This window comes from Ammospiza caudacuta, chromosome 6, assembly GCF_027887145.1.
Source record: "Ammospiza caudacuta isolate bAmmCau1 chromosome 6, bAmmCau1.pri, whole genome shotgun sequence".
Lineage (NCBI taxonomy): Eukaryota > Metazoa > Chordata > Aves > Passeriformes > Passerellidae > Ammospiza > Ammospiza caudacuta.
Window position 1 is genome coordinate 26,833,249 of NC_080598.1, and position 13,083 is coordinate 26,846,331.

Here is a 13,083-nt window from a genome sequence, read left to right on the forward strand (position 1 = left end):
CCTGCAGCATGGTTAGAGTTGGAAACTTTTGAACACTCACTTTGCAAGGGTGAACATAATTGACACATGAATGATGTTTGAACTTTGTCATGTGAACTTAACTCCTGAAGCTTTAACACTGTTGCTGGTATGTGTATGTGAGCTCTCTGGGGAATCAGTCAGGTCATTAGTCATAAAGAATTTGAGGTTTCATCCACCGAGCAAGTCTTTCAGTACTTTTAATGCCAGTTGAGAATTACAACTTCCATTTAAAAATTACACTTTTCATAAATACACTGACTTTAGCATTAAGTATCTTACATGCCACTGTATTGTATTTTAAATACAATGTAAACATCTCCAAATGCTGGCCATCTCATCTTTACCTGTGCAGTTTTTGGACACTTGGGAGAGGGGTGGGGATGTAAGAAGGAAAAAAGGAATAGATGGATGAAAGAAAAATGCACTCCAAAGTACTTTGGCTGATGTTCCTGAGTTAGCCCTAGTACTTGTGCTGGTACCAAGTCCTTAGTGCTCATTTTGGAGAGGGATCTTGTTCCAGCAGAACACGCGTGTTCTTGACACACTGCGCTCAGGGCATTTGACAGTGGAAGGGGCAGAAGCCACGTGTTCCTGAGGAAAATACACTGTGGTTCCTTTGGACACTAATGTTAGATGGGGCTGTACATCTGCTATTTTAGCAGTACTGTTATTTGAGCCCAGGGAGAATTACTCATCTCCTTTCACAGAGCAGGAGTTGCACCCAGAAGTTAGTTCAGAAGTGAAAGTTGATCCTGGCAGCTCAAACTATGACACATTTTGAAAAACGTACGTCTGGTGGAATAGTTAAAAGCTGCATGTTGCGTACATCTCCCCGTTAAAACAAGGGTATGTTAGCCAGATGAATAACCTTCACTGTGTAAGAAGCTGAGAAAAACTTTCCTCTGCTTTCCCAGAATCTGTAAGAGTTTTCTTGGAGTCTTGCTGCTCAGTTACAGCTAGCTCCTTTTGGAAACAGTTTGAGTAGTGAGTAAATGGCTGAATCCACAGCATGGAATAGCACAGGTTTCTGATTTAAATAAATTAATACTAAGAATGGGCTAATTCTTTGGCCTAAACCTCAGCTTAGATCAAGGTTCTTTTGGGAAAGGATGGCCTGAGCCAACACAAGACATGCCTGTTGCAAAAGTGTTCAAGCCAACTTCACTTAGCTCCTTGCCCTAAATTGGGTCTGAATTACACAGACCTGCAGCAATAGAGTTGGTGCGTAAACATCCCTTACAACTGGACAATAACAGGACCATGGAGGTACAGTTCAAAAAACAGCACAAAAAAAGACACAATCTTGGACTTAATCCCTTGTAAACAGAAGAAAAACAAATTGAAAGAACTGTCCCCCTTAAACCATCAATGATCAAGTTGCCAATAATTCAGACCTGGAGTTACTTGCAATGTCCGTGTCTGCGACTGGAGGCTGTAGCAGCGTCCCATGGGCTGGCATTCCGACAGCTCTGGCACTGCTCCCCAAACGCTGACATGCCACCTCTTCCTGGTGTTAACCCACAGCTCTGCCCAGGCTGCGCTTTCCAGAGTCTCTCCTCACTCTCTGGGGTCACACGGCCCCATTTTCTTGTCTGGGTTTTTGTACAGATGCCCGGGAGGTGTTGAGTGACGGGGCCAAAGTGCAGAGGAACCCAGCCAGCAGGGTGAGGCCCAGGCCCCCCCAGGCACAGAACATGGACCAGCCATAGCCATGACTGATGTCCTCTGGCAGCCCATAGACGTAGCGAGGATAGCGGGATAGCTCAAAATTGATCCCAGCTACGCATGTGCAGAGTGAGATGATACAGCAAGTACCTGCAGGACAAAAGCAAGAGGGTTCTACACTGCCCTCAGACAGGTTAATTATGCTCTGGTTTTTCCCTCAGTATTTTCAAAGTCATGCATTTTCAAAATCAAGAATTACCCTTGGGTTTTTTTCTGCAGTCATACTGGCCACTCTCCTTATAAGGCAGAGAAAAACAAAACAAAACAAAACAAAACAAAACAAAAACAAAAACAAAACAAAAAAAAAAAAAAAAAAAAAAAAAAACAAAAAAAAAAAGAAGGGAAAACATGTAGGACTACAGGATACCTTGCTTTACAAATAACCAGTACTACCTTAGCACCTTTCATTGCAATTTTGAGCTCAGTCATAGGTCATCATGCTTTGATTATCCTGAGACTATTTCCAGTGTCTAATGTCATCAGGTTCCAGACAGTACTTGGCCAGTTTCTCTTATGAAAGGTAATTAGCTCACTGAATCCCAGGGCTGCAAAGTGCAGCACTTTTTGGTTTCCACTAGGAGCACCTACATTTCTGCCAGCTGTACCCTAGGCCCACAAAGCTTGCCCAGATTTTTGTCATCTGCTACACATTCACTGAACACCTGTATAGAGGAGAAAAAGCCTAAGAAGACACAAGGCACTCCAGTATGTTTAATATACAGTACTACACTAGACTCCAGGTCTATACTGCCCATTTTCAAGCTGAAAAACCAAAGTTCAGAAAAAACTTTGGTCATACAGAAAGGCTGCTCCCACCCAGGACAAACAGATGCAAGCACTGAGCTCACATCCTTATCACTGGGCCAATGTCCTCCCAGGCTTGGCTGGTTTGGACTTCATCATTACATGAAGATCTAAGCATCTTTGAGTACCAGAAAGGTGCTCCACATTAACTTATGTTTGTTTGTTATGATTCCTAGGGAAAACTGGGCTGAGCTGACAGGAGCCACAGGCTGCACACTTGGAGCAAGCCAGAGGACTGTACTATTGTGCACATGGCCCCCGTGCTACACACCAGCCCTCTAGAGCAGAAGGCTCATACACACACATTAGGGTCTACTAAGAAACATGCAGCACCCACACAAGCACAGGTCCTGCCCAGTGCTGGAAGTAGTAACTGCACTGAGCTGACATTTTGCTGCACTAAGAAACTGCTTCATGTAGTTGTGGTGGGCTGACGTTACTTTTATTTTTACAAGGCAGCAATACTGAATGTGGTGACTTGAGGAGCAGAAGCAAAAGGCTCTCACCTCCCATTAGGAAGAGCAGCCCAGCCACGTACTGCATGAGCTCCTGCTGTTTGCAGCAGCCCAGCACACCAATGATCCACCCAAACAGGATGATGGAGACGGCCATGCCAATGAAGCCAGCTGTCATCCTCCGCAGATCTGAAGGAAAAGGAAGACAAAAGACATGAAGATGGCAGTACCTAGAGAAAACAGCCAGTGCAGAGGCCAGATGTGGATTTACTGGTTCTAAAGTTTATATTTCAACCATGGACTTCTCCCGTAGCTTCTTTGAGGTAGTTTGCCCATTACACTGAAACTAAGGGAATGCATCTAAAATGGCTCCATTTTGCTGCACACTGTATAACTGGAGAGCATTTCTATCCAAAGTATCAGCCAAATACTCCCCAGCATGGGACAGAAGGGGTACATCACAAACTCATGTCAAACTCATGTTAGTACTGCAAGGGCTTTTCTTTTTTTTTTTTTTTTCTTCTTTTCTTTTCTTTTTTTTTTTTTTTTTTTTTTGCTGTGACATCTTTCTTTGGGACAGTTTGTTGGGGGGGAAAATTTTCTGCTGAAAATAGAAGAAGCAAGAGGGGACACTGGAGAGGACTAAAGGATTAGTGCATGGGAGGCACACAGTGTGAACTGAAAAGAGGAATAGTGGGAGGACAGAAGCAGACAGCAGATCAATACAGTATTATGGGAACAACTCCAGTAACAAGCTCTAAAAAAAAGCTTGGGTACCAGTGTCATGAACAGCACTTTGCTTTCCATAGTAAAATTGCCGTTCTTGTCTCCTCCTAGTTCAGTCTCCAGCTGAACTAGGATTTCCTTGGCACTGACTCTCACATGACAGGGGCTACGTTGAATTATGTAAGCAATAGAATAAAAAAAACAGAGAGAAGTGGGAGCAAAAAAAACCTGATTAGATCATTCTCAGTCACAGGCTACAGGTCAGTTATCCGTGTGGGAAGGACTTGGGCGTAAGGCAGCTTGTGGGCCGAGTGCTGGTGCAAAGACAAACTGAGATGTTCCCTAAAAAAACTGGTCACCAGGGGGTTGAATCAGGTCACTGGTGTGCACACAGAAAATTGCAACAGGATCTATACAGTGATGCAGCACCTTTGCTGTAAGCCAGCTAGGAACTGTCTGTGCTCAGATCCAGAATACGATGACACCTTGCAAATACATCTGTATTCCTGAATTCCCAGCTTTAAGCCCCTCCAAATCCTATGTCCCCTTCCAATCATACAGTTGGCTGCTTGCACTTCCTCACTAATCAATCTGTCTCTATGCTTAGAGCCCAGTGCCATGCTTAGATGAGGTGATCCCAGCCCTCAGCTGGCACTGCATTAGGGCATTCTGTGATGCAAACATTCCTGAGCCTGCTCAGGGCCACTTACGGAGCGCGTGCCACTCATCCTGCCGGATGGTGTTGGTGATGTTGATGGGCAAGTTGCGAGGCAGAGAGCTGGAGGTGTAGTGGTACTTCACAGCAGTGCAGCGCTGAATGACTCCTGTGAAGAGACATCGGTGTGAAACAGCAGGAAAGCCCTCTGGCCTCGCACGCGCTGCTGGGCTGGCTAGCCCAGCAGAGCTCGCACAGGGGAAGCCTTCGTTCAGTAACAGGGCAAACGTAGCCAAAAAAGAGCTGTTTACTTCAAAGGCTTTGGGATTAGGAGGGGAAAGAACCTACAAAGAAACACTGGCAAAGCAGGAGCCAGGTGTCTCTCCAAGAAGCAACAGCTGAAGTTAAACAGTAATGAGAGTCAGGAAAAACATGTCTAAAAGCTTTCTAGAGGAACTGCTGTGATCTTTTTTGGGATGTCTAAGCAGACAAGAATGTGGCCAAGCACCAACAGGACCGCTTCATCTCTAAGAAGACAGAATTGTAACACTTTGAAAATTTTGAATGAATGCTGGAAAGCGAACTGCATAGGAGAATCTTTTGAATTCTCTCCAATAGTCATTGGCTCTTTGCTTAATTTCAGGGAACAGTAGTATCCAGGTAGAATACTATGTTTCCATAATAGCTAAAAGAAAAGTGTACCCCAAATGTAAATGTGAACTTACAAGCGTGCTCTTCTTGAAAGGGATTCTTAATTTAGAAATTGGGGGAGAATAAACATGGATGGTGGAGTAGAAGAGAGCAACCAGAAAGATAAAAGAGCTAAATAGTAGAAACAGTTTCTCTTAAACAGTGGCTACAGGGCCATTACCACTATTAGAATGTTAGAGCAGAAGAACCATTCAAAAACAATCAACTGGCCAGTGAGCAATTAAGCTGGTGAACAATCACTACCAGAGAGCTGCAGATTCAGTGATCAGCTTTGCAAAAGACACTAGAAAACCCAGAAGAACTGATCTCTCTGTGGCTCCCACAGCAATGAGAAGCTTGATTTTGTTCTCTAACCATATTCACTGGGACTGTACTGACCTGGTTTCGGCAAGGATCTGCAAAGAGGAAGCCCCCATTTCACAAGATCAGAAGCTGCATATGAGAGGCCCAGGCAATTCCAGCCAACAGGCCAGGGAGGGAAAGGTGATCTGCATTTCCTCCCATTTCAAGTGGGCTCCAATTCTCAGCTGTGCTTCCCACCACCCCTTCCCTTGCTGTGGCTCCCTGCTGCTTCCCCAGCAGCACAGAGCACTTGCAGCTGCACACAGTGCACAGAGGTGCTGCCCTTCACCTGCAGCCAGGGGCCCTCTCCTGCTGAGCAGGGCTCCCTCCTCTCCCTCCTTGCACCTGCCTCAAGACAGGGCTCTGGAGCCGCCTGAGCAATGATCAGCAACACAACGATTTGCATGGACTGTTGAGAAATATGTAAATAGAACTAATGACATCAGATTTCAGATTATAATACACTGCATTCATTAAAAGTATTATTTATGCACTTACATTTCCTGATCATAAAAGTAGTACATATGAAGCAGCACTTTAAATAAGAGCAAGGATTACTATTTTTATAGCTCATTAAAGAAAAAGCAAAGACTAGAGACATACATCCCTTATGATCAAAGCTATGGACTTCTCAGCTAAGACATCACTAAGAAAAATATTGGCTCTTTATTATTCCAGGAGTTTAACATGTAAATTAAAACTAAAACCTCTCCACCTTCCCATACAAAACTGGTTATTTAAAAATTTTTGGATATCAATTCATTCTGCCTCTGGTTTAAAAACTGTACTCCTAATCCTTTCTTCCCCAGAACTCAAAGTGCTGATTTTATATAGTTAGCACATAACAATTATATTAAAACAGCAAAATTGCAAAAAAAAAAAAAAAAAAAAAAAGCTCAGGAGTGCACAGATTTCAGGGCTTTAGCTCAGTGCTGACCTCTAATCCATAGGCTTGGTAACAGCCTTTGATCACACCAGCACAAGCTCTTTTTCCAACAAGATTCCATTTTCCTGAGAGCACAGGCTGGACCCACTCTAATGTGAGCCACCATAGGCAAAACAAGGGAGGCCTCTCTCTGCAGATCTTCTAGAAAAGTTGAAATAGGCAGGCAAGAGAGTCAGAGACTTGGAGAAGTAGTGAGTGTGATCTCAGCTGGATACCTAAGCCATTTTCTCCCAGGAAATTTTAACATGCACCCAGGCACCCTTCAGAACCTCAATTTTGCATTTACCATCACTAGTCTGTGTTGACCATTTTCTGAGTGAATCTCTAAGTCTCACTTGAAGAGATGGCATGCACTCAAATATGACCAGGTACTCTGCAGGACTGCATTTAAAGCCATATAACACCTTGTTCTCTAAGTACTCAAGAAAAAAAGTAAAAATCAAAATCAGGATTGCAGTCTAAAGTTATTGTTAAGCAAAAGGTGTTTCAAAGGTTCTCCAGTATGTCCTTGGATCTGAGCCTTACATACCTGAAATTGCAGCCTATAAAATAGGGACAGCATCCTGCCCTCCATTTCAGAAACCTGCTAGCAAAGTGATTTCCTTTTTTTTACAACACACACTCAGACAAGTACCATAAGAAAGCCTGCCAAAATGAAAACTTTTGCCTTCAGGCAAGGGCTTGAATAGAACAGTCACATGGTGAACAACAAGTGTGTGTTGTCTGTTTTGGCACACAAGTACATTGGGAATGCAGGACAGAAGGAGGCAGGTGCTTCCTTCTCCTCCAGGTCATTAGTTAACCATAAAGCACACATCCAAGAAAAAGGTTAGATGGACAGCCTGATGCCAGCATTTCTAAGGGCTTTAACAGAACACTGTGAAAGTCACACTGCATGTACAATTTTCTTGATTAAAAAATAAACATGAACGGCATCCAGCAGTGTCACACTGACACTTTCATGGCCCAGCTACATTCCTGTGCCTTCTCACAGCCAACATTGTTTCTAACACCTCATCCTCAACATGTTTTTTTTTTACCCCTCAGGATTGCAACTGCAGACAGGTTCCCCTTGGAAGAGTATACATGAGTGTCTCCGGATGAGTCCTTTCTCCTGACTGAAGACGAAGGATGGGAAAGGTCAGAGTTTGCTTGCTAGACTAGCCAGATACCCAGGCAGAGCACAGGCCCCTTATTCCTAAACTGCCAGAAACAAGGAAACACCAACCCTGCTGTGATACATTCAGTCTGTAATCCCGGGCTTAGCACACCCTGATTTTCAGTTTAGTTTTTGTCTCCAGCTTTGAGACATGCAGGTTTTCTTTACACAATGTGCCAGAGGTTTATGAAGAAATGGAGGGGGTCATTTCCAATTCTGCTACATGGCCCAGTATCAGAGCAGTTCAACTCTCACACAGCTGGGAGAGACTCCCTCCTACTCATGAGCAGCCACAGCCAGCTAGCATCTAAATACCATGTGAGGCCTGGCCCTCCCCTCCTTCATGCCCCAGGACCAATTGGCCATTGAAGCTTCCAGGCCTTTTCCGACCATTTCTGCCCAGGATTGTAAGGAGCACCACGGCCACGCATTCACTGTGTCCACATTGTCACCCAAGGGCCACCAGATCAAATGAATCAACCTTTCTTTAAAATACCCCAAGAACTCTGACAGATCCCACTGACAGAACATACTTACCAAGGACCATGACCAAACAGATCAAGTTTGTTAAACATGTCACTATAATAGATCTTCTACAGACCTCACAGGCAATCCTGTAACTCTTCCCACTTCTCATCAGTGAGAAAGAATGGGAAGTACAGATACCAGGACTGAGCAGTTTTCTCTCAAGGGCCTCACTATGGCCCCAAACTGGTGTGTTCCTCTGCTTTAGGATCCAGTGGCTCTCCTCACTTTCTCAGCTACATCGTGGTACCAAGTCTTCTCAGTATATATGAGATGTACCAGTCCCACTCCAGAGACTTTTCAGAGCAAGCCTGAAAAGCAATAAAATGCCTGGTTTATCAACAGCGATGAACCTTTTATTTTTTAATCCTTCAGTTTTGGGATTTTAAAGCACATGTTCAATGAGCCCACCAAGTCATCCAAAGCATCCTGCTAGAATGGATCTTTCCCAATTCATCATCTTCTACTGTCACCATTTTGTAAGCAACACTTTTTTACTCTACCAATAGGTAGAGAAGACCCCTAAACAATATATAATGAACCCTTGCAGTACCTCACTGCTTAAGAACAGCCCATGCAGATGGTTTTTGTAGCATCAGTTATTGAATGTGGAATCCACATAGCACAGGCTCTACAAGATGACGTGTAGTGCTCCTGTTCTTACACTCAGAGAACCTCCCATATGTGCACAGAGATCCTCTGTTTCCCCACCAAATGGTTCAGTTCTTCACCTTCTATCTCTTACTTCTTGCTAATCTCCATTTCCCCCATGTGGTTTTTACATCATTCCTTCTTTTTCCTTTTAATTGTATTTTTAAAATGAAACTGTATTTTTTCACAGTTCCAAAATAGTCATTTTGCATTATAAGAAAAATCTCACATATCATTCCCATCTTACATTTAAACATTTCCCACCTCTCAGTTTTGCACTACATTTTCTGACTAGTTTTTTCCTTTTAAATTTATGAAGTGAATATATTTTGCTTTTTTAAATATCCCAGATATATAAATGGATGCTAGTATATGTATCATTATCTACAATGCTCAAGTATGCAAGTTTCCATGAAACTGCTTTGTATTAATAGCAGTAGATTAGATGGACTACAAATCTATGGAATTATCTATGAGTATGTGTATTTATGGACTTAAGTAATTTATTCAGAATTCAGGAGAGATGCAGAAAGGAAAGAAATCTTATTCCAGAGAGACTAGAAAAAAATGGAGACTATAAACCCAAACCAAAATTACCACAGAACTGTTGGAAAAAATTTACTCCTCTTTCACTAGATTAAGGAATACTAGGAATAAAGAAAGGCATCACACATCACCAAAGAGCTAGCTGAAAACTTAATGCAAATTGAGGAGGAATAGGACTTCCAGCAGTGCACAGGAGCAATCTTCAGGTCACACCAGAGGAAAAAATACCAGCTTTTCCTTTTCAGAAGCACCAGATCTGGTATCATGCTACAGAGAACAGCTCAGATGCAGCCACACCTGACCATCAGTTGGAAAAGGCTGCTTAATCACAGTTGTCAGAGAAAAGACAGACACAGTGGGAACGAGGAAAGGCTGCTAGTAAAGCAGGTCAGGAGAAGGGATAAGAGAGTCATATCTATTTAAAGATCTGATTCTACAAGAACTATTATTAATAATTTCCCTCTGTAAGATGACACATAAATCTTTACAGTAGCAACTGCAGACCTAATAGGCAAAGAATATAAGGGGGGCAATGCTTTTTGTAGGGAAAGGCAAGGTCTCAAGGTCTTTTATTAGAACAGCTGGGGGAAAAAGGAAATAGAGTAGACAGAAAACATTTTGGATTTAGAGTCCTTTCAATTTTACCCATCAAACACTGAGGAAGACCATTCACCACCCTGTAATGGCCTGCATATAGAATGCCGACTCTAGCCTCCCTATGTGACTTGTTGTGGTGTTGGGAAAATACCTTAGAAAGAGAAGTACTGAGACCAAACTAGTATCCTTCCCACCTGTTCCCCCATCTTAGCTAATCTCAGTGGGAGCTGAAAGCATTTTACTTGATGTGAAGCAGAAAAATAGATAAATATTTTACATGACAGCCACAATTAATAGAAAGAAATTAATGAGTCCCCTTTTAGTGAAAGGAGTTCAGCATGGAAATAAAAATGAAATGACATAAAATGGATCCTAGGAGAATAAATTGAGAAAGAAGCCAGCACTAGAGTTTCGAGAAGTAAGAGTCACTGCTGTGCATTGGAAAGAAGGGACAAAGACGAGCTGAGATTCACAGTGCCAGTCTATCCAGCCTCTGCTGTGCAGGACTGGCGTCACAGTTGGAAGCCAAGCTGAAGAACTGCTCTCGCTTTCTTAAGATAGCATTTCCATTTTGTGCCTCAATGGAAGCACTTTTCCCAACTCCTACTCTCTCTGTGCTAATATGTACCTGCTGGAACACTAAGTCTGTTATTTATTATTAACCATACATAACCGATTGACTTCATGGGTCAGCCCACTACGTTATTTGTACCATCAAATGCAGGACTTTTATTTATACTTCATGGCCTGCTTGGCTTTGTACCATGTGCCACAACAGTAGAAGATCCATAGCTTTCTCCCCTTTCACCCCGGGGGCCCTGAGTGACATCTGCCACCATGAAAGCCTGGCAATCTACTGCAGCAATGAGAACTCCCTCATGCTAGAATGGGAACAACAGGTCCCTTTCACCTTGCTGCAAAAATCACAGTGCTATCAACAACACTGCATGTTTCTCGGCACTCAATTAGAAGGAAGCGTCAGGGTTAGGAGGACGCCCACCGAGTCAGGCCCAGCACTGGGCCACCGAAGGGGCTCTCTGAGGACGCGGTCCCACCCAGCACTGCAGCATTTCCAGCAGAGAGGGAGGCGTACAGGACCCGGGATGGGGTCAGGGCCGCGCTCGCCGCTCTCCGCACGCCAGGGAGCCACGGCTCCGCCGGGCTCCATCCGCGCCCGCCCGCCGGCCCGCTCTCGCCCCGGCAGCGGCAGCCGCCGCCCCGCCCGCAGCCCCGGCGGCACCGCGCTCAGCACCACGGACAGCGGCGGGGCCGCCGCCGCCCCCCGCCCCCGCACCTTTCCGGATGAGCTCCTCGCTGTCCGGCTCGTAACCCGCGCGGTGGCAGCGCCTCCAGAGCCCCGACACGGTGGAGTTGAAGCGGCGGCCGCAGTGCGAGTCCAGCGCGGCGGAAGCGGCGGCGGCCGGGGCGGGGGCCGGGGGGCGCCCGGGCAGGAGCGCCCGCGGGGGTCGGGCGCGGAGCGGCAGGTGCGAGCTGGGCGCCGACATGGAGCCGGGCGGGTCGCTGCGCTTGTGGCCGAAGCCGCGGCAGCGCTCGCGGTGCCGCCGCGCGTCTGTCTCGTACCAGGAGTCGGTGCCGATGGCCACGGCCAGGAGGGCGAGGGCGGCGGCGGCCAGGAGCAGCCCGGTGCCGCTCAGCGCCTGAGCCGCGGCCGCCATCTTACCACGCCGGGGGCGGCAGGGGCGGGCGCTTCCCTGCAGCCCGGCTGGGGCCGCCGCCCGCGGCACCGCCCCCGGAAGGGACGGGCCCGCGCCCCCCGCGCCGCGCCGGGCTCGGTCCCGCACCGCGGCATCCCCCGGCGCGGCCTCACGGGGGTCCCGGAACCGCCCCCGCCGCGCCCGGCTCCTGCTCCGCGGACCGAGGGCCCCTCCCTCGGCGGAGCCCGTGTCCAGGGCGGTGCGGGGGTGGCCGCGGGCAGCTGCCGGGGATGGATGACCGGAGGAAGGGGTGAACCTACCCTCCGAGCCTTTCCGCGGCCTCCTCTGGCCTGGCAGACGCCCGTCCCGCTGGCTTGCCCGGGGCAGAAGGGCAGAGACCAGCCCAGCTCAGGCCGCGGAAGCCAGCAGGTTTTCAAATCTACACGAAATGCAAACACCACCCGCAACATCATTTGTTGGCTTTTGGATTATGACTTCTCCTCCACCCTTCATTATCAGTTAATGGAAAATAAGGCCAGAAAAATGTCCATCTATTTTATGCAGTGAGAAGCAGATTAAATCCGAGCCATTAGTTAAATGCAGCATTTTTAGGGGCACAAAATCCCTTCTGATCCCGTTTGTTGTATAGGGCTTGTTCCTCCAGCTGCAGCACTACCAGTCAGTCCCCAAAGCCAGTTGTTAGGGCATTGTCTCATCAATTGTGGCCTCCAGATAAAATGATCTAGTAATATACTATGCCTAAACTACTAATTTAAAATCCAATTTTGAAATCCTCAGCTTCGGGTGTTTTTTGTTAGAATTAGTTTTAATTGGATCCCAGGAGCAAATGCTCAGCTGTAGGAGATTCTGATCCTTTCTCCCTGCCACCACCTTCCCCTTGACACTTGGTCTCTCGGCCACACTGAGCACAACCTAAACACCCTCCCCAGTCCTTTTCCCAGCAGCACTGCCCAGCACAGGGTACTGCTGATCTCCCCTGAGCACTCTGCCTGGTGGAAACATGCAGCAGCCACAGCTAAAGCTTGTTCTAATCACATTTCTGCATGATCCTCTTCTGCAGTTTGCACTGGACAGATGGGATTACCATCCATGCAGCTGCACACTGGTGCCTTCAAGGCAGAAAAATTGAAAGGGCTGCTGTCAAAAGAATTTTCTTACACATACCAGCTAAATTAAGTTTTCCATAGCAAGAATGAAAAATAATTTTCAAATACAATCACTGCTCTAGCTAACATGGAAAAATCCTTCAATTGTAATAGCTCTTTCCTGGAAAGATCCAAATAGTCACATTTCCTAAGTCTGCAATCCTATTATGTCACCTTACTCTCCATGTGCACTGCTCTGGATACAGTTTCAAAAGACAGGGGCTTCAGCAACACCATCATCTTAGAAGGTTCCCATGAATTAAATAAACTCTAATTGTTTCTCCTTTCTGTGCTACTGCAATTGTGTCAGAGCCATCATTCCCAGAGCCTGTGAAACAGATAGCTGATTAATTCATGATAATTTTGATTACTTTTGAGAAGGAAAAAGGGATGAGGGAG

The 13,083-nt window shown here is 46.0% G+C and overlaps 1 protein-coding gene across 1 annotated transcript; it reads right to left on the reverse strand.

Annotated features, from left to right (window-relative positions):
- Positions 1-200: 200 nt before the first annotated feature.
- On the reverse strand, positions 201-11,539 carry LOC131558476 (transmembrane protein 178B-like). The gene is made up of 4 exons (XM_058806236.1): positions 11,158-11,539; positions 4,442-4,555; positions 3,057-3,194; positions 201-1,836 (listed from the first exon to the last, which is right to left on the reverse strand). Exons 1-4 carry the CDS (start codon positions 11,537-11,539, stop codon positions 1,592-1,594), a joined length of 879 nt encoding a protein of 292 aa, XP_058662219.1. The 3' UTR covers positions 201-1,591.
- Positions 11,540-13,083: the final 1,544 nt, after the last annotated feature.